The 22,152-nt window shown below is 52.2% G+C and overlaps 1 protein-coding gene across 1 annotated transcript in view; it reads left to right on the top strand.

Annotated features, from left to right (window-relative positions):
* Positions 1–20,880, top strand: part of LOC119101805 (protein Mpv17) — a 62,815-nt gene extending 41,935 nt beyond the window's left edge. Inside the window, exon 5 of the mRNA XM_037225228.1 lies at positions 19,465–20,880. Within this exon, the coding sequence (XP_037081123.1) occupies positions 19,465–19,614 (150 nt within the window). The 3' untranslated portion in view covers positions 19,615–20,880. The remainder of the gene's footprint in view (positions 1–19,464) is intronic.
* Positions 20,881–22,152: the final 1,272 nt, after the last annotated feature.

Genomic DNA, 22,152 nt, shown 5'->3' with positions numbered 1-22,152 from the left:
AAAACGTGGTCATAAAAACTCGACGCCAGGTGCTGCAGTCTCATAGGCCGCGCAGCATCGGCCCGCGGCTTTTATAAGCCGTGGCCAACGGGGATGAAATGATAACACGTCTGGAAAGGTATTGTTGAACGCTATAGGCTATCAAATTGTACGTTCAGAACGTAATCCAGCGAATACGTCACCTGTGCGATTTTGACATTGATGATGAGAACGGGTTGGCCTTTACACACCGCGAAATGGTGTCGGGATCTGGTGGTGGAACTGAAAGAGTAAAAGAAGAGCCGTTTTTTGTGTTGCTGCAACTGTTAATCCGTTCAGAGTAGCACCTCAACATTGTAGAGAAGATACGCCCGGTCTAACCTTCAGCCGCACAAATTAATTTTGCGAGGCATTCGGCAGCATTATATCACGCCGATTGTTCTCGCGTGCATGACGTCCACCGCCTGGTGTTCCTTGCAGTGGCCGTGCCGTTCGGTTGTACGGAGACTGCGTCCCCAGCCGTCGCCGTCCCTGCTACTAAGATTGCGAGCGCCCAGGCCCAAACTTTTGATATAATTTGTTTCACTCATCGATTCTGCAAAAGACTGAATGGCCTCAGGCAAACATGGAATGGCCTCGTTCATTTTTGAACTAATCTCGTCCTAATCTGCTCAACAATAATGGGGTCTCTTACTTGTTCCCCGGCAAATGGCCCGTCAAGTAGAACACTAGAGGGCGCATTAGTATTTTCGGTCTAGAGCTGAAGTGCCATTCCGTCCCACCGCGATGTGTCTTCCGGCTGTCATTCTGGCGATGCGGGGGCGTGATTTCCTGGTCGATCGGGAGGCCCTTGGATGGATACATCATATCACATCAGCCCCCTCCCTGAGGCGGGAGGCCTTCTGACCCACACAGTTGACCCTGTTGGGCAATGTTGACGCATGACCGATGCAGGAACCCCTTATAAAGTCAGGGACCCTGAACATTGCAAATCCCGAGCCCCGGCCATGCGCCTGCTTGTGAAAAGGGTCCTCAGGGCTCAGACCGACGGAGGGCCGACCGGCTCCGTGGCAATACCCCTTATAAGAGGAATACAGGCCGTTACAAGAACGCCCTGAAAGAAGCACTGTGACCGACATTTCATGCCACGGCATTACGGGTGGGACGCCGACTCAAGTCCAATTGAGCCTATGTTCCTGGGTTCCGAACAGGCCCTTTGGTCTCCTCTTGGGACCCCCGCAAACGGGGCTCTCGGCGACTCGGGCCAGCTGCCGACACAGGAGCCCGTGCTAGGCACTGTGGGCCTCTGGCTGACACCCTCGTGGTTTCAGTGACTCCAACTAATGCAAATCGTGGACTCGGGAAATGCTCCTTGCTCCTGCTTGGGAAATGGACTCCCTGGCTTCAGAGCACAGACGACAGATAGACCACAGACCACGAACACTGCTCTTGGCCGACCCGGGACCCCCTGCAAACACAGGACTCTGGTTAGAAACCGTGGGCCCTGCTACGGGGCCCCGATCAGTGTAAATAGCTGACCCCGCCTTTGGAGCTACTTGGGAAGCTACAAACCCTCAACCGCAGACCCACACCGACACGAAGCCGGTTGTGTCTTGTCGACATAAAGGCCCTTATCGACGCAGGGGATCCCCAACTGGCGCAAAGAGCCCTTGACTGTCATATGAGTGTCTATCCCCACGGGTCGGCCCCTGAATTGGACTCCGACCAGCCCTTTGTGCCCCTACACCTTCCGATCGGACCCTTGATCGTGGGCGGCGGTGGACCCCCAAGCTCTTCGGGTCTCCTCGAACACTGTCTCTGGCCGACTCGGGGTCCCTTGCCAACGCAAGGCTCCCTGTCAGGCGCTGTGGGACCCTCACAAATGTTGCAGTCGCCCTCGCGTCCCTGCCTCGGTAATGGGTTGACAGCGCAAGCTGTTCGTTTCAGGGTCTAGCGAGCTTGCTGATACGTTAGCTCCTGCTCCTTTTCCCGCACGCTCCCTTCTCATTACGCGTTTCCCGCATTCGGCCCTCTCACCACTCCTCATCCTCGTTTGAGCGGGGTCGCTGTGGGCCGCGGGGCCCCGCTCCCCGGGGACGCGGGGTCCCCTTTCCTGCGTCCCCGGAGTGATGGGATCCCGGTGGCTGAGGGGCGCATCGCGCAGGTCAGTCATGGTGCGTCGCAACACCCCACTTTGGCCAGGATACCCGGGAGCGCAGGTGCCCGCGGGGCCACACACGGGTCTAGCGGGTGGTCGCTCGCGCTGCGGCTGGATGCTCTGTGCGGGTCTCCGCTTGGGGCGCCTGGCCGCGCGCGGCGGCCTAAGGTAGCAACGGGCGGCGGCGCTAAACGACGATCAGGACGGGGGTGGGTCTCCCCGGCTACACTTGCCCGTATGGGAGGCTTCGTTCACCCCGTGTAGCGCTGGGGATCCCCGGCGGTAACCACGTCCACAGAGCGTATTGGGCTGTCCCCAGTGGGGCTCCGAGGTGGGTGGGGAACCGCCGTGCCCAGTTCTTCAAACGACTTACATGGATAATCATGCAGCCAACCCCACCAACAGCGACTCCTCCAGCGTGGACGTCACTGGCCACGCTGGAAACTGGACCGAGACTGCCGACGTTCGGCAGTTATCTTCCGAGCATCACGCCTTGTGCAGGTGCCATCCTGATCTGGCCCGCTACGGCCTTAGTACTGGGCGGCTTAGCGTTTGAAACTGACTCCGATGGAAAGCCACTGCCGCACAAGATCAATTCATTGCAGCGTGAGCTGGCGTTCTCGAAGCTGGGATGTCCGAAGAAGGTCCGGCGGTGCTCTGACTGTTCCATCGAGGCCCATTACCCGAGCAACCTAGACGCCAAGCGTGTATTAGATGCCAATGAGCTGACTTATCGTGTGGGGAAGCCATAATATCGTCAGCATGGCGATCACCGTTAAAACAAAACCATCTAGAAGTTTGTCGAAAGGCGTGATGACGCACAGCGTTTTGCAAGGAATGTGACCTCTGCTAGGCCTATCAGCGAATGGGAGAATGTCCGGCTCATTGACGCAGGTGTTATCGTTGTGACGTTCAACGTCTCCATTGTGCCGTCGAATGTCCAAGTTGGGCATCGCTCTATTCCAGTCAGACCTGTAATACTCGATCCAGTCGGCTGCATCCGATGTCAAAACTTCGTTCACGTTACTGACAGGTGCGGCAGGCACCCTCACTACACCAGATGTTCTTCAGAGCACCAGTCCCGCGACTGCGTCGCTGAGCACCCGAAGTGCTCGACCTGTGCTGAAGACCACGCCGCCTCATTTAGGAAGTGCCATGTGTTTTGTTACGGAAAAGGAGATTATTGGCATCAAAGACAAGGAAGGAATTTCGTTTTGGGACGTTGACGTAAGCACAAGGGGTCCCCAAAAACACTTATCGTGATGTCCTGGCCCCCTCAGTGAGACCCACAGTGAGACCCACAGTTACGCCGTCCGATGCTAGCCGGGCGATGTCATAGCACGGCCTGAATGTTTTTTAAATGGCTGTCGGAGATTTCATCACCGTGGTCATATCTGTTCTGGCCTTGAGGGGCCTCCACCACCAGCTCCACTCGTGGAGGAAAGGGAGCTGGCTAACCCGCCGCTATCATGATCCGTAGTGGCGCTCCGTACGCCTCGTGGTCCGTGCCCCCCCCCCCCCCCCCCCCTCCCGCTGGTAGGTCTCCTAGCAAGGCCCACTCAGTCCTCGCCTGGAAAACGGGAACGAGAAGGATGGACCCCGTTGCAACGTGACCGTTTTTGCGGGCTTCCCCTAGATGACTTTGTGACTCATCGCTGAGGTGTCTTTGAACAGCTGCCACTACCGTTATTGGTCATGGGCGATTTTATCCCACGTAGCACGACGTGGGGTTGTGTTCTTACGAAGGACAGGGGAGGGGACTTCAACGACTCCTTAATAAATGCGGTCTTTGTATTTCAAACACTAAACGAACCTAACCTAAGACCTACACCTACACAACATGTCCTGGTCGTAAACGCTAGACATATAATGTACCTTTCGCTGCCGTCGGGTAGCTCTTCAGCTTTGGCCTCCCGGTACGCACAGCAACACTGTACAACCGGTTTCCGTGGTAAGTTGACAGGTGCCCGCTCAGTAGCGACGACTTTCCCATCTGGCTTGACAATAGTACTACACCCAGGCACCTTGCCACCGCGACGGAGTGTCCGACGAGCTGACTGGGCATCGTTTTCTGTGAGGTGCTCAATTAATGCACGTGCCTCATTCGGAGATTTGGTTAGCATTTCTGATAGAGCACGTGAATTCATCTGTTGTAGCGGCCGATTGAGAATCCATTCGCTCGAGCACACCCCGGCGACTGCCAGCACCGTGGGAGTCGGAGAGGTGTAAGGCTGCCATCCGAAATATTAGAAAAAAAAACATTTAAACGTTTAAACTGGTCGTCTTTGCACTCGCGCACAGGCCAGCCGAGGTAGGCGTGTGTCGAAGCACAGGTCATGACAGGAATATGTGACAACTGTCAACAGTTTTACACCATTGGCGCAAATATGAAGACGTATCCATATAATTTTCGGAAAAGGTTTGTCCGTTCCAACGCCAGTTTTAGCTGGAGGCAGTACGGGTACGAATACAGCCGAGGTGGCTAGTGCGCGCGCGGTCGGATCGTTACGCCTTCGGGTCTTCGCATCCTGGGCTTTTATGGTACAAGGCGCAGCGCCAAAAACGCCCTGTGACCCCGCAGGGGGCGCCGGCTTCGGTCGGTGTAGGGGACTAGCGCCCCCTCGGGCCCCAGTTCCGGTAACGGATGGACAGCGCACGCTGTTCCTCTCAGAGCTTAGCGGCCCGGCCGGTACGCGAGCTCCTGCTCCTTGTCCCGCCTGCTCCCTCCACATTACCCGCACTCCCGCATCCGGCCCTATCACCACTCCTCATCCTCGTTTTATCGGGGTCGCCGTGCCCCCTCGCCCGCGTCCCCGGGTTGATCGGATCCTGGTGACTGAGGGGCGCGTCGTGTGAGTCAGTCACGGCGCGTCCCAACACTCCACTTTGGCCAGGATATCCGGGGGCGTGGGGGCCCATGGGGCCCCACACGGGTGTAGCGGCTTGTCGCTCGCGTTGCGGTTGGGTGCTCCTTGCGGGTTTCCGCTTGGGGCGCCTGGCCGCGCTCAGTGGCTTACGCGTTCTTGTCTTCCGGAGGGATGTGAAGAACCTGGCATCGCTTACACCGTTTCAGCGCCGAAACGGATGCGACAGGCTGGGAAAAGTCACCCGCTGTGATAAGCTGAGGGATGACGCGATCGAGGTGGTGTTCGCAAACGGCACCGATGCGACTCGGGCTATGACAGCCACTGAATTTTTGCATGCCGCGAGAACCGAGGGTGGAAAACGAGACATGTGCCAGTCACGGTCACACCGCACCACACGAAAAAATTCTTAAAAGGCATGATAAACTGCTATGACCTTCGTGACGTCAGCGAAGAGCAAATCATCGAAGAGTTGGGAATCTTTGGGGTCACTGCAGCGTGGGGGATCACGACCAGAGGGGGCGATGACCAAATCCCTACAAATAACATTATATTGACATTTAACCGGCCTGATCTACGTTCAGGTATCCGCGTTGGCTACGCTGTTGTCAAAGTCAGAGTCTTCGTTCCGAATCCGATGCGGTGTTTTCAATGCCAGCGCTTTGGTCATACAACACCACACTGCCGCAATTGAGCTGTTTGTGGGAAGTGTGCATCTTTCGAGCATTCGGGAGGCCGGTGTACCTCTCTGCAGCCCCGGCGTGTGAACTGTGGCACGGGGCAGATACCGCATACAACTTTCGATTGAAGTTGTCCAGCCTTCATGAAGGAAAAGGAGATTATGTCACTCAAAACTTCAAAGAACATGTCTTCCCGCGAGGCGCGTGAACAGTGAGGCTAATCACTCCAAAGTATCTTGTGCCGAAAAATCCAAAACCTGTGTAGTACAGTCCACCAGCATCAATCACATGTCAGCGGTCCAATTCATCGCGCTCCTGCGATCCTTCGGTTTGTCTGGTGCCGGCGGGACAGGTGACTCCCGCTCAGTCGGATTCTCCGGGTCCTTCAGCTGCGTCCTACTCGACTGCCGGCCCCGTAGGTGTCGTCGGAGTCGCTGGCGGGGGAGGAGGAGGGATGGACGGTGGTCAAGCGCGGCCATGGTCCGCGGGCTCGGCCGTCCTCGCCGTCTGGCGCTCCGCTGCCCTCGTCGCCCCCGGCGACACTGGCGAGTGCGTGTGGACGGGCAGTGGAAACGATGGAGCGGCATGAGGCAGACAGGCGTGCCCGCGACGCCAAGCGGGCCCGCTCGGCCGAGTTGGAGAGGGCTAAGGCGGCCAATCGTTTGTCCGGTGCAAGCAAGGAGCCCGCCTCTCGCAGCGGTACATCATCGCCGAGAAGGCCAGTGGAGGCCCCCGCTGACAGTGGAACTGTAGAGGAATAAGGGCGAATGTCCTCGACCTCTAGGCTGTCGTCAGCAAGCACTGTCCTGCAGCCGTAGCGCTGCAAGAAACCAAGCTGGCGTCTGGTCACCACTGCACGCTGAAGGGATAGGCCCTGCTTCGCAACGATGTATTAACCGACGGTATCGCACACAGCGGTGTCCTTGCAGTCCACCACAGCGTGCCAGCCAGGAGGTTGAACCTGCGGTCTACGCTACAGGCTGTAGCCGCACGCCTACATTTTAATCACCGTTACATCACGGTGTGCTCCCTATATCTTCCACCTGGCGTCGCTTTTCCATTGGAAGAGATGAGACATACAGTGTATGAGTTGTCTTCGCCATTTTTTCTTTTAGGCGACTTCAACGCTCATCACACTGCGTGGGGCTGTGATAGCACGAACACCCGTGGAAGGATTTGCGAACATTTTATCCGTGACTTGTTACTGTGTATTTTAAACACAGGGACTCGTACTCATTTTACACTTCCGTCTGGTCAGACTTCCGCGCTTGACTTGAGTCTAGTCCCGAGCTGGTGGAGAGCCTCGAAAGGTCTGTGGCAGGTGATCCAATGGGCAGCAGCGGTCACTTCCCAACGTGGCTTCGATTCCAGATAAGCGGAACATTTGGTGTAAGAATACGGCATTGGAATTTAGACAAGGCTGACTGGAGTGAGTTTGAGGCTTGGCTGGAGACATTGTGTCAAACCGGAGGTAAGAGGGCGGAACCCTCTATTGAGGATCTTACCAACTTCTAGATTGCGCTAGCGATTACACCCCGCGCACTTCTGGATTTCCCCGTCGCAGTCCTGCGCCTTGGTGAACAAAGAAGTGTCGTGACGCAATTCTCGCTCGCAAACGTGCTTTCCGAGCTTTTAATGCCAGAAGCACCCTGGAGAGTTCAGTAGCTTTTAAGAAGGCGAAAGGTTTCGCCCGTCGCACGATAAAAGAAGCGAAACGTGATCCTGGCGTGTGCATGTAAGCACGCTTAACCGATTCATACCAACTTCGCAGGTTTGGGCTCGGATCAAACACGTATCTGGGCAGTTTTCATCCGTGTCACTTCCTGTGCTACATGTTAGTGGCCAGGTGGTGACATCCGTTGGATATGGCTAACGAGATCGCCCGAGCACCCTCCCACTGTAGCGAGGGTGCAAACACGAGCCCACAGTTCTTACAGCAAAGAGCACAAAGAGCACAATCGTGGTGGACTTTTTCACAAGGCATCCACGGGCGTACAATGAGCACTTCACTTTGGTGGAGCTGGAGTCGGCAATCGCAAAGCTTCCTAGTGTATCGGAAGGCCCTGATGACATCCACAATGAGATGTTCCGACATCTGCCACCGTGTGCATGTCGCGTACTATCGGCGGCCATCAACAGGGTGTGGTCAAGTGTTGAATTCCCTCCAGCCTGGCGGGAAGCTGTTGTGGTGCCTATTCTAAAACCGGGAAAGAGTGGGACGGACCCTCTGCATTACCTACCCATTTCACTGACTTCATCACTCTCCAAGCTCATGGAAAGGATGGTAAACGTTCGAATCACTTGGTTTTTGGAGAGCAATGCTATTTTTAGTAACTCGCAGTGCGGGTTTAGGAAAAACCGTAGTACGGTGGACAACCTTTTAGCTTTGAACATTACGGTTCGCAAGGGTTTTCAAGAGAAAGTGTATATGGGGACAGTGTTCTTTGACACCGAAGTCGCCTATGACACCACATGGCGCCATGGTATTGTTCGAAAGCTTTTTAAATATGGCATACGTGGCCATATGGATACTTTTCTCCAAAGGTTTTTAGCCTAACGATATTTCCGCGTTCGGGTCGGCAACGTCCTCTCCGATAGGTACCAACAAGTAGGCGGCGTGCCCCAGGGCGGCGTGTTAAGTGTAGCCCTGTTCACAGTTATGATAAACGGCATTTGTGATCTGCTCCCCCAGTCGGTCGGACGTGCCCTTTTTGTTGACGATTTTGCTTTTTGGACCAGTGCAGCGAGGGCACCAGCGATGGAGCGACGTCTCCAGCTGGCTGTGGACCGCGTTGAGAGATGGGGTGACAGGAACGGGTTTCGTTTTTCAGGCGAAAAGACCGTTGTGATGCATTTTGTGTCGTCGCCAGTGAAGTGATGATCTGACCATTTGTCTATATGGTTGCTCTATTCCAAATAAGGCTGTGGCCAGGTACCTTGGAATGCACTTTGACCGCCGCCTTACATATAATGCACATCTTAAAATGTTACGCGATCGCTGCTTTAAATGTCTCAACATACTAAAGTGTGTGTCTCGCACATCACGTGGGGCAGACAGAAGCACGCTCATGCTTTTATATCGTTTACTCGTCCGCTCCAAACTGGATTATGCATGCTTTGTGTATGATGACGCATGTGAGTCCAGCAAGCGTGTTCTTGATACCGTTCACCATACTGCCATTCGTATTGTTACTGGGGCGTGCCGCACATCACCTTCCGTCAGCCTTTTAACGGAGGCACACGAGCCACCACTTTCGGCGGGGAGGAAAATGCTCGGCATACGTTATGTCTTGAAGCTGCAGCAGTTCCCACTTCATTCGACATATTTTGCAGTATTTTCCCGGTTTTCGCGAGTTCCCTTCGTCATGGGCCGCAGCAGCACGCTTTAACTTTTGGCTTCCAAATGAGAGCCTTATTGCTCGAGGGTGGAATTCCTCTTCGAGGTGTAAAGCAAGCAAACCACCTGGCTTCTCCTCCTTGGCAAGTGACCATATCCTTCATTGACACTTCGCTTACGGAAATTAGGAAAAAAGACGTCACACCACACCTAATGAGATCCAGGGCATTTGAGCCTCTGTCGTGTTATGAAGGATGCACTCTGACGTACACAGACTGATCCAAAACCTCGGAGGGCGTGACTCGTGCTTTCGTCAGCGGTTCCGTCACTCGGGTCGTTCTCGTTACCGGCCCACTCGTCAGTTTCCACAGCGGAATAAATTGCAATTACCAGGGCGATATGTTTCATAGAAGTTGGTGAAGAATATTCACACGCCATTTTTGCAGATTCACTGAACAATCCCTCTGCACTGAAGTCTTTTCATCCATCATGTCACCTTATACAGGACATATTATCTATATACGCCTGACATAGTTGAATCGGGTCGGAAAGAGAGCTGCCCTGTGCTGGATTCCCAGTCACGTCGGTATCGTGTGCAACGAGTGGGCTGATGCCGCTGTTAGCGGTTGCACCATGTACCCGGTTTTTGCCGGTCCCTGCCAGAAATTTCCGCCCGGCAGTCAATACCTTCCTGAGAAGCAAATTGCAGCAATTTGCGTTGTTGGGACAAGGTGGGCGGCAGTAAACTCAGGGCGATAAAAACCGAGTTGGGCTTGTGGCCGTCATGCTCTCGCAGTATGCGGTGAGAAGAAGTGGCTTTATGCAGGTTGCGTATTGGGCATACGTATGCCACCCATGGCCATCTGTTGCATGGAGCCGACAGACCCCTATGCCAGCGATGTAGTGCCGTTCTCGCTGTCCACCATGTCATTGTATCATGTCTGTGCCTCATCGAAGAACGACGACGTCACTTTGGTCCTCAGGCTTCGCCCCTGACGATTAGCGATGTGCTCGGGGACAGTTCATCCTTTCTTGATTCCAAACAACTCTTTTCGTCCTTTAAAGATATTGATTTTCAAGTTATTTTCACACCATGCTTATTAAGTAAAAGCATCGTTATGGGCGCAAAATGACCATTGCAGTCGGCGCGCCCGAAAACACCAATAAACAACAACAACAACAAAAAAAACGCCCTGGGAACTTTGCTGTGGATAAGGGCGATGATAACCAAGGCGATGAGCATCCTCAGAGTTGTCAGTAGGCTATTTTACGGCGCAGATCGGAAAATCCGTGTATACAGGGCTCTGATTGGCTCAAAACTGGAGCTCGGGTGCCAGGCGTTCGACTCAGCGCGCGATCTAACCAAGCGCACGCTGAACACAGCACACCATGACTGCGCTGGCACTGCGACGGAAGCGTTCCGAAGCAGTGCCACCGTCAGTCTCCTGGCTGAGGCGAACGAGCCACCGCTGGAGCTCAGACGCGAGATGCTTAGTTCGCGCTACGCTGTGAAAGTTGCACAGTCTCCAACTCACCCAGCCATCAGAGCCTTTTCTCGTCACACCTGATTCCGCTGTTTGCCATGGGCAGAACCAGCACTTCTAAGCCCATGCGTGTGCGAGTTCACCTAAGCCCACAGGACGTGAGTATCACGAGACAGGACGTTGCCGTACCTAGCGTGGCAGTGTGCCCACCTTGGGAGATCATGATGCCTGCATGTGACCGATACCTGTGTGCGTCGGACAAACGGTACATGACCTCTGCTGAGGTGCAGGCCGAGTTTGCGTTCGGCTTACGCGCTGAGTACTTAACGCATGGATGGACGTTTACGCACAGACAGTGCCAGGGCGGGAAAAGGCACGAGATGTGGTATCATTTGTAGCGACTGGGGAAGGGTTGTACACTGCCTCAATAATGCTCAATTTTTTGGCCGATCTTTATGCAATAAGAGAAGCTTTGGAACACCGAGGGAAACACACAGAAGAACACCGAGGGAAACTATTTTTCATCGCATCAAGCTCCTTAAACGGTATTTTAGCCATCAAGGATCTAAAAACGGAGCATGCCCTAGTGAGTGAAATCCTACGGCAGATGGTGGTTCTCAACTGGGTCAAAATCATGTGGTCTTTGTTTGGGTGCCAAACACGTCGGGCTGGTTGGTAATGAGAATGCTGATACTTCTACCAGGAGGGGTGCGAGTAGCCCACGACCGCGCGAGTAGGGTGCGAGTAGTAGAAGGGTGCGAGTAGCCCATTCCGCTCGCGCACCATACACTGATTGAAAACAGCTGCTCTCCGCCCGTCTGAAGGAAAGATGGCGTCAGTCTTGGCATGAGGGGAGCGCGACACCCATGACAGCGCGAGAAATAGGTTACGGGCGGTAAATGACAGAATAGGTGACTGGCTATCCTCTTACCGCAATAGCAGGAAGGAGAAGGTCAGCCTTTGTCGCGTCCGTGTCGGCCATACCCACGGAACGCACGGCTTTCTTCCGTCCGGAGGTCAAGCGCCAGCGTGTTCCAGATGCGATTCCCCACTGTCAGTTTCCAGTGTACTCGTGCTGTGTCGTCTCCCGCAAGCTGAGCGTCACCGTTACTGCGGCCCCTACGCATGGCGTAGACCGTCTCTGCGCTCCTTCGTTGATAGGAAACCGATCTTTGACACGAGGGTTGTTTTAAATATCTTGAGGCATGTAGGTTTTAAGATAATCTACTTGCCTATTTTAATGCCCCGCGACTGTGTGTGACTCCGACCTTGCTGCGCCTAACTCAGGTTTGGCGAGCTAGAGCGTTTAATGCACTGTGCGCACGCATCAATGACGTGGAGGCCGCCTGACCAAGCAATGAGCGTTAAGTGACCGCTGCCGTCGACACGCATAGCTCGCTGGGGCCCCGACCAATGCACATGCTGGCGCCGGCTTTGTTCCTGCTTGGAAAATGGGCTCTTAGGCCCACACTGGCACGGAGCCGACTGTAAGTCTCAGGTAGTGGATGACCGGCGTAAAGGCCCTTATCAACTCAGGACTCGCTGATCAGCGCGCAGTGCCCTCAGTCTGGCATTGGAGTGCCCGTCCTTGTGAGTCCAGACCCCTGAATACGACCCGCGGCCGGCCTTTCGGGCCATCATATCGGGCCCTTAATCGTAGGCGCCGAGGGACTCTTTGGGCTCCTCGGAACAAAATGGGGAAATGGGGGGGGGGGGGGCACGTGGTCTTTCTGTCCCCACTCTGCCTGCACCACTGCACACGGAGTCAGCCACTTCGATGTTCATGCGGTGTGCAAGAGCGATCCAATTATGAGAAATGTTTTTTTTTTCATTTCCCGAGCCCGTCAACACGAAACGCCGCATCAACGGGCAGCAGTTGGCTCTCAACCAGCCTAACGCATCGAATTGAAGCACGGATCACGAAACGCGTTTTGTGATACGTAACGCGAACGTTTTGGGCAGTCTACTAGCTATGGGGGACAAAAGACCGGGAATCAAATAACTTAAGAAAAGGGCCGTAACCGAGGACGCAAATGCAAGTAAAAATGTATTATCACGGAACAAGATAAAAGCGAGAGAAAAGGGGCAAAGCGCGCGGTTGTAACGATAGTCTGGTGTATCTCACACGCGGACATGAACAAGCTGCCTTGCGGTGAGTTAACACGCGCTCGGGTGGGGGTCAAATTGACACCCCGAAGGCTTTTCCAGAATGGTTTCCGAAGGACGCCGCGTAACCGCGCCAAATTTTGCATAGCTGTAAACAATTGAATATCGGATCGTTTGACATCAAAAATTTAGATGTCCCGTGTAAGGTCGTTGACCTGTGGCAGGTCAAAGTCGGGCCATGGTTTCAACGAACGCAATTTCTAGGGAATCCTTCAATCTGATCCAACAACGGAGTGTTATACGAAGCCATACATCTCAGAGACGCTTTCTTAGGCAGCACAACAGTTGAATGAGCAAATTGCATTGACCTAAGGTCAGGTATGAAGGTCACACCAAAATCCAAACCAACCTGTCTTGTTGCTCTTGGGCCTGCTACATGGGGCAGTTTCTGGTGGTCATTTGATTTTGGAGGTGAGAATAGGTCATTGACCTAAAATGACCCAGGTCGACATTTTGTTTAAGAAGCATACTACCTAGCGTTATCTTTGTCGCTTAGTCAAATGCAAAACTCAGAGCAATCTTGTATGATTTTGGTCACCTTGACTTTCAAAAGGTCAAACAAGGTCACTGACCTTGGAAGAGAATGTGGCGTTCTGCTTAAAAACGGTTATCTAGGTTCTGGGGTCACTTTGGAGAGCAACCTGGAATTTGACCTTGTTTGACCTTTTGTGATCCGAAGGTCATGACCCAGGAACCTGAGACTTTAACGTAAATGAGTTCACGTACAGGTCAACGTACCCTGTAAATTTGGTGTCTCTAGCTTTCTTAGTTCGCGAGGTCTCGGGGGGGGGGGTCAAATTGACCCTCCCCTACCCGAGCGAAGGATATCTAGCCGGCCACCCGGGCACGTGTTAAAGTACTGAAAGAGAGTCAGCCCATCGGCCACAGTGGCTGTATGACACAGTGGCTCTGACACGGCCAGTCTGGCAACAACTCTTGCGTCATATAAAGGTTAGACGCCTTAATCAAACGTTGACGCATTGAGGAAAATATTTACTATATCTTGAAATTTTGCTACCTAGAACATTCTTTTCAAGGTGGCCATGGAATACCTTCCCCGAAATACTCTCCCGCTTTCGCGCGCGTATAGCTCAGAAATTCGAGGGGTTTAGGTCTCAAGAAGGGCTGGGTTATCAAGTGCCCCAAAACATCTTCAAGATAGGTGTTTGGGTAGATTATGTGGAACACTCCATATGAAAGCATATCAATAGTTACAAGTCACCTTTTTCACCATATTTGAGGCCTGCCTCATTGTCTCCAGTTGTGGAACATTACTTTTTCTTATGATTATGTCGAGTTTGGGACACGAGCAGGGTATGTACTCAGTGGAAGGCCGCAGCCCCTCTCATGTTTGTCTCCGCCTTAACTTTGAGGAGGAAGTAGGCCACATTGGGGAGAGCACCATTTTACGCTGAATTTTAAAGGAAAGGTTTAGCTTTTTCGCCTCAATCTCCACGCTTATCTTGCGAGACTATGCCCTGGATACAAGTGCTCGTGAAAAGGCCTGTACCAGCTCGCAGGACCTTTTCACGTTAGCCATGGCGGCCGTTCTTGCATTTCAAACTTACTGTGGCTGTGCTGACAGGATAACCACGTTGCAAATCACAGATAATGATCAAAATTAAATGCAAAAATGCGATTATCAAGAGGGATTATGTCATGCACGCCGTCTTTGCATAAAGGTATCGTGAGGCAACGAAACTTGGGGACCTGGACACCAAAAACAAAAAGAACGGAAAACATTCGTCGATAGTGGCGCAACCAATGCGCTGATGGAAGATCAGCGTCGGGACGGCGCCCCCGCGGGATAAGCCATTATGAGATCCGCTGAGCTAATATGACGAGCCCGCGGCGACGCTCATATGAGTTGGGATGAGCTTCGGCTCACGGCAATCTTGCTGTCAACGTTTCTAGATATTCGATGCGGAAGTGCCTTGCAATATAGGATGTGAGGGCAGCGTGCGCAACAGCTGAGAAAGTGTCTTACCGAGGAATTCCTGTCCTGAAGGTTCCCTTTTATTCACTCGACCACTCACAACCATTCGCAGTCGCCGTTCTCTCAGTGTAGTGACAAGGCGGCCGTGAACCACGTGGTTTCGTGTCCGCGGCCTGCCAATGCTTCACGTACACTATTCCGCGCATCGGCCTTGTGTTTGGCCGTCAGGTCGGCGTGCTAGGTGAGTTGTGCGGAGTTGAGCGCGCCTCTTGTGTTGCGGCCGAAACTTATCGGTATGCTTGGGACTTAGCGGGAAAGTTCCTGGAAAAAAATGATGATGCTGAATAAATCCGGAGAGTGGGTTGCATCTTAGGGTGTTCGGAATATATACGGGACCAGGCCTGACATTCTCACCTTGACGTCACTCTGGGGACGCCCCGGGGCATTTGGGTGTTAACTGGTCAAATACTGTCAAATATTCCATAGCCAAACCGTACCCCCGCACCATACTTTGCATCCAACGCGGGCGGCTTTAATCAACGTTGGGGGCGGTTTTCACCCAAACTTTCACGGACCCTTTCGGACCAGCGGACGGTCAGGTCGACGGAAGGGAAGTATTCGAGTGTACGACCACTGAGATGGCGGCAACGGTTGCATTCAGTGTTAAGGGAGACACTAGCAATTTTCCTGGGCGAGTGGGTTGGGAAGCCAGGTGCAATCTGACTTCGCATGTCGACAATAGCAATGCCTGTGTCACTTGTGAGCACATCCATGAGCTCGGAGATGAAATTTTACAATAAAAGCGAACAGCGCAAATGCCATTTTATGCTTTTTAGATTTTCAGAAGGTTACAACCGGGCGGACCCAAAGTAGGTTAAAGACGACAACCGGCCTTCTGCACCCCTTTTAGCAAGAAGTTGGTGTGCTACATGCTTAGATGTATGGGTTTTCAACAGGGGCAGCAGGATATTCTTTCATAAAGTTTTGATGATTTATGTCCAGTCAATGCCCATGACAGTAGCATAAGATTTCCAGGAAGTTTAAAGATCATCCCCAGCTGTAACCTTCTCAACCCTCCCCCCCCCCCCCTTTCATGCCCCTTGCCTTCAGAAGCCCAGAAATGAAGAAAATTGGACAAAAGGATATTGAAAATGTACAGGTCGTGTATAATGTCGACAGCCTTAGTACTGTTGGGCCTGATAGAATTGCCTTGATGTATCAAACATTGCTGGTTGAACACTTCACGGTAAACATTAAGGTGCTGAAGTTAAGTCTTGTGTGGCATTTCGTGGATATCTCCCGGTTAGCTAACACAGACTTGATTGATTTGTGATGTGTAGAGCAGGATGCCATCTTTCAACGTGTAAAAGTGAGAGGAAAATGACAGTTCTAGTTGGCAAGCAGCGTCAGCTGATTCCACAGAATCTAACGGGGTTTAGGGGCAGGGTGGTTGATTCATGCATTATGCAGTACTGACAGCTACAGCAGGTCATTTTCCAACAGAAAAGGGGTTGCCTGGGTGAAGGACAGCAACAACATTAATTGGTGACATTTTGGATTTCCAAACAGTTCCTTGCCACGACATAATGCCACTTTACGGGTGCCTTTACAGTGTCATTTGAATGCTGATTACATGTAAATAAGTACTATGGCCATCACTTGAATAGGCAGTGGAACCATAGGGTACCTAACCTGTCAGCGTAGCTGGAAGGCAAGTGAGGCCGCTAGAGGCCAAAGTCTTCTGGGACCAAATAGGTCCAACTCATCACCAAAATAACACGGGGCCTGGAGGCCTCAGAAGCCCTTGCCTAAATACGAAAGTGCAACCTTTGATACATTAAAGAAGGACGTGAAAGAGAAACATACTGATTAGCCCCTTCCCCATACGCCTAATATTGGCTACACCACTGGTAATCATCAAATGCTAAGATGCGTTAATGAGGTAGCCCGAATGGCATTTATGTCTCTTTATAACATGTTCTTATTACAATGTCCTTAAACATATCAGGCGCCACGAACTAAGTTAGAGGAGTAAATGGAACTATGTCAACGCTACAAGCATATCAGACACCACGAACCATGTCAGAGAAATAAATGGAACGATGTCTATGATGCCAGACTGGAATATGCGAAGGGTGGAATCATATCAGATCAAATCGCATTTGCAAGCATGTTAAACTTACTTCATGGACCTTCCATTACAAGTTTTAAGGTAACAGTGGTTCAAGGTCTGAAAATTATAGTTGTTGCTCGCCTGTTAGCTACTTTAAGATGCAATGTAGGGCACATGATTATACAAACATCAGGATATAGTGGGAAATTTGCGTACGAGTGTACGCAGGTGTCCAACGCGATTGATGAGCAATCAGCGACGTAAAACGCGTAATATTCTACTCTGCATGCTGCCAGCAAAACTGGTGAAGTTTTGTTATGTTGCCGGAGCACCACAACTGTCATATTGCCAGATTGAGTTACATTTCTTGACCTTGTTATAGTATTATTATAGCCTTGTTATGGGACCTCGGCAGATCTCGTGGTTATTTAACTCGAAGATGGCTGTTGATTGGCCGACCCCTGTAGATGAAATAACTTCCTCTTAGGCCAAAATTTAGCCTTTGCCGCGCGCATCTAACCTAGGGCTGTCTAACCCGGACAGCCACGCCAGTTTTCTGGAAAAAAGTGCTCGAGTCAGATGTGCTGTTCAAAGCGGCTGTTTTTTTCTTTTTTTGCTGGAATTATTCCAGTGGAGGGGCTGCTTCTTCATCAGCTCGTATGGAGCGTATTGTTTGAAGAACAATTCACCTTGGTTCTTTTCATCGGCGCCCGGAATATTTGATTAGCAGGCCCCGTGACTAACTTGTTTTTTCAGATATTGTGGGAAGACTTGTAATGTGATTTGATTATAGTTGAAGTTGAAATGTAATTGAAATGATTTGCTTATATTATTAGTTGGATGATTCACTTGCACTTATAGCGCCATGTAACTTACATTTCATCCTTAATTTGATTTAATTGATTTGCTTATATTATGAGTTGGATGATTCAGTTGCACTTATTGCGCCCTGTGAACAATGACTGATCGTGGGCATTCATTGCAGGTGACCTCCAAAAGTAGTGCCCTCGCTAACGGGAGTATTCCAGGCTTCAGGGCAGTCAGAATGGGATCAAACTCGATTAAGCACAGTCCATTGGCAGCTCTTGTCAATAATGGCTAGAATGCTATATTGGAAAGATCGAAAAGCGCCTCGCCAGTGCCCCCCGCTGCACAGAACGGCACACTCTTACCAGTCTCGTTCTCTCAACATCCACGCTTGAATATTCTGTCCCGGGACGGGAGGGACCGTGCCGCGTCGTTCTGCATCGGTATTTGGCAAGTTGGCATAAATGACCAGATGATGTTTTCAGTAATCGCTATTTGTCGTATCAAGTAGTAGCAAGCTAGAGGTCCTCAGGACCGGTGGCCATGAGGGCCTCCTGTTTGCAGAAGCACGATTTCGCTCCTCGAACAGCGTTGTTGGTCAGGAGGCAGGTGCATACAGCGCGATCTCGGTCACGGGCGGTGTGGTACGCGCTGGGCATGACAGCCATCGACCCAGGCGAGCTTTGTCGCTTTGCGTCACAGCTGATGAGTTTTGTTTGGAATGTGCCCCGGGGAAATGTCCCCCCGGCTAATAGTACTCAAGCTGAGGCGGAGCAGGCAAGGCGGAAAGTGTTGGACGCAATTGTGTTGCCGTGGTGAGGAATGGCCCTATTAGCAAGCAGCTACAGCGGGGGGCGTCCACCATAATTTTAGTTTATTCACCAGGGACCATTACTGTAAAAAACAATTTCACAACTGACGATATGTTTACGCTTTCTCCGGTTCAGTGGCGCTATCACAAGGCACCATCTCACTGTTATTTTATCGAGTTGGATTCAGAGCCTTTTCAGCGTGTATGGTGGTGATTAAAGGAAGCTGTCCCGGTCGTTACACAGCGAGTACTGACGTAAACGTGGCCCACGCCCGGAGGCGTCGAGCCCCATGGGACCCATGCGGTAGAGGTTCAGAGGTGTAATCGCCGCTGGTCGTGGTGCCGACGAGAAGTCGGCTGAGTGCGTGACCCGATTTGATGGGCGTATTGGTTGTTTTACTGCCCGCTGCAGCCGGGGGAGCGGGAGTTTGAGCACGCGCGCTGCGCACCACGTACGTAGTTCCCGAAAAGTTTGCGTCCCCAGTAACCTGATAAGCTATGGTGTGCCATTTGGACAGGAGCCCGGCGCAGCGCTGCCTCAATGATTGTTTGGTCTGAGAAGCCACGTCCATTTGAGCAACGAATAATAGCCAATGGTCGCGTTGTGCTCCAATTGAAACGTGCCCCAGACACCAAGGGGCTTTGTGAGTTCTTTTTTCATAAAATGTTGTCATTTCAGTGTTTCGGTTGATCGGGATGCGTGAAATGAAAGCCTGATCCCTGCGTGGCACTGGCTTCCGGGGATTGCATGCTGCGTGAAATCTGCCGTTCGCATTCTTAGAACACGCTGGCTATTTGAGCCTCACATTTTACACCGTTAACTCTTCTTTTGACCTGACAAATCTGGTGCTCAGGATCGTGACCGGACTCCGGGTGGATTGAGAATCCGGAACTGGCGGCGTCTCTCAAAAACAGTAACACTAGCTGGCCACTTGGACCCCGAGCAGTACCCATTAAAACCGTTTAAACAGATTAACTTTGAACTGGCAGCCTTTAGATCTTCGCCTTAATACCAGGAACGGTGTAAATGATGGCTGATAGTCTTCACGAAGGTGCAAAGGTGTGTCTTTGAACAAACACAGTGCTTGAACCGCGCGCATGGCGCTAACTGCGAGCCTTCCGTCCCCAGCTGTGGCCGGCTGTGCAGCTCGTCAACTTCTACTGTGTGCCGCTGCACCACCAGGTGCTGTTCGTGCAGACGATAGCCATCTTCTGGAACACGTACCTGGCCTGGAAGGCCAACAGCAGCGAGGTGAAGGCGGTCGAGCCGCTCACGTAGTGTCGGCCGCGTGCGGCGACGCCCGCTGCTCCCGCGGCCCCCGTGAACGGCCCGTGACCCGGGCTGGGATCAGGACGCCGAGCCGTCGCTGCGTTAGTGGAGGACCGGGTACCTCAAGGATGGAGGACGGTGGCTCGTGTGTGCGGGTGGTGTAACGTGAGTCTGGATATGTCGGACGCGACACACTGGCGTCACACCGTCACGATGGGAAAGGGTGTAGCACAGATTGTGAGCGCATGCAGGCATGGTGCGTAATAGGGGGCCTATAGCGATGGGTTATATTGAGTGATTGATAACTGCATCTAGGTATGTTAGATGCGTTCTAGCTCGCAATGTTACCGTGGGATCCCGATCGCCACCAGCTTTCGCCGATACCGTACTTCAATCGGCGATCAGGGAGGGGCACAACATGATCGTCACACGCTGCTTCCGTACGGGCTGCTCGTCCATGTGCATTAGTCGTTTTATGTGTGGCGTCGGCCGAACCGGGTCACATTCATTGCCTGAGGCGCTCCGAACGTTCTCGGAAGGCGGCAGGCCGCAATCAGGGCGAGGATCAGCCACCGGGAAGTGCAGATCCGGCTTCGTTGGAAGCGTCGCATATGTGTGTGTATGTGTGAGGGAGAGCTCTTCGGGCTGTACAGTGTCTCGCCGTTCAGACCCAGCGCCACATGTCAGAGGCTTCAGCGCACTCCCGTCCTGCCCAGACATCGCCGTGTTGAGAGCCGTCGTCGCCATCCTGTTCGGGGGTTCGGTGCTCTGGCCGGACAGCAGCGGAGCACCGGACCGCGGAAATACACGATCTCCGGCGGCTGCGCCCGAATGTTCATTGAATGCCTCCAGGGAATTGGAGGCCGTCTGCGCAAGGCCAGCAGGAAGTAATCCACATGCGGCGGTGAATGTTGTCGCCAGACTATGCGAATATTACGCATTTGGTGACACTAATCAAATGAATACTCTACATCGCGTGCAGCGCAGCCCCTGCCGCGAAACCTGACGGGAAATGCGGGGTGCGAGAAACCATACGCGGGCGATGTCAAGAATTGAAGCCCCGAGGGAAATGCGTGCTCCCCGGGGCCTATATGTACGCAATCGAACGATCCCGGGATTCGCGTGATTGTTTGATACGTAGACGCTGCGTCTTGGTTCGGCGCTGGTAGGATTTTTATAGGTCCAGGTTACCGATGTCCGTAACTTGGCCTGGAGCCCGTTTCAGGCTTCGTAAATAGGTCGCGAAATGCTATTCGTTCGTGTCGGGATTGTCATCATTTGGAAATAAAATTTGTCCAGACATTTGTTTATCTACAGAATTTTATAAAGGGGTTGCTTTCTCGTTAAGGATTTTCGGTCTCCTGCAGTCTGCCCGTTGAGCGGTTCTCGGGATACCATTGGAGCAAACGTTTTGACCTGTGTAAGCATTAATTATTTATTATATTAACACCTTTTTGGCGAAACGGCTTTTAATTAGCCTAGTTCTAACACACATTGTATCTGAATAGTTTTACGTTAAATTAAATGTTAAACCTTGAATTATGGATGATCAAATTAGTCACTATTAGACCGGAGTCACCTCATGCCACACGCCCCCGGTTACGAAATTGTCGCTTATGTCGGTGTTGATGTTGAAATGCTGGTCATTATGGAACTGAAGTTATTTCCATTCAGCTTGCGGGTACAAGTTATGCAGACCGTGCTGCAACTTAAGCACCGTGGTGACTGCATACTCAATAGGAATGCGGGAAAAATAGACTCAAGCCAAAAATATCGGCACTTTTATGACGATTAGAATCATAAACTGTATCTGAAATACATCTTTAATTTTCGCGGAGCGCCATGAATTTTTTGAAACATGTGCAGTCACTAACGTGTCAAATTGGCGTCGAAATGACATTTTGTCGTGAATCGATACAATCATTCAGCCTAATTCCTATTCAAACGACGTTTTACCCCACGAACCGCGTAACATGCAGAATGCGATGCTAAAATCAATTATTAAACCCATATGCGTTAGTGTAAGGTCTCCGTCGCACCGACGGGTATCCACAACGCAACCACGTGTCGAGCACTGTATTGCCCAGCGCAGTGATGCCGCTACAACCACCTGACATCGAGGTCAGGATGTCACCGGTGCGGGCGTGACCTTGACATTGCGCGCAGCGCTACAGCACCACTCAACCAACCGCTGACCTGCGTGAAGTGCGACATCGTTCGTACGACCGCGCCAACGCGACGAACTCGAAACACTGTTGCAAGTCGCGACACAACAACCTTCTGTAATACGGATGCACCTTGCGTCGGTTACAAGTGGAACAACGTGAAAACACACTATCTACTCATAAGAACAATCCTTGGTTCTGAGCATGGCAGTGATCACAAAACACAAGCCTGACAGATGCGGGCCACAACGCTAAACAGACCCTTGGTTAATGCGTGAGCCAACTCGCAGCGATTACGAATCTATGGACCATAACGGTCCGGAGCACGGGCAACACGTCCGTCCAGCGTGCGAGGCAACGGAGTGGAGGGAACCACGGACAT

The sequence above is a fragment of the Pollicipes pollicipes genome, unplaced genomic scaffold (assembly GCF_011947565.3).
Source record: "Pollicipes pollicipes isolate AB1234 unplaced genomic scaffold, Ppol_2.1 Scaffold_4881;HRSCAF=5763_pilon_pilon_pilon, whole genome shotgun sequence".
In the NCBI taxonomy this organism is placed as follows: domain Eukaryota; kingdom Metazoa; phylum Arthropoda; class Thecostraca; order Pollicipedomorpha; family Pollicipedidae; genus Pollicipes; species Pollicipes pollicipes.
The sequence above is the reverse complement of the archived record's forward strand: the minus strand, read 5'-3'. Positions and strand labels throughout refer to the sequence as shown.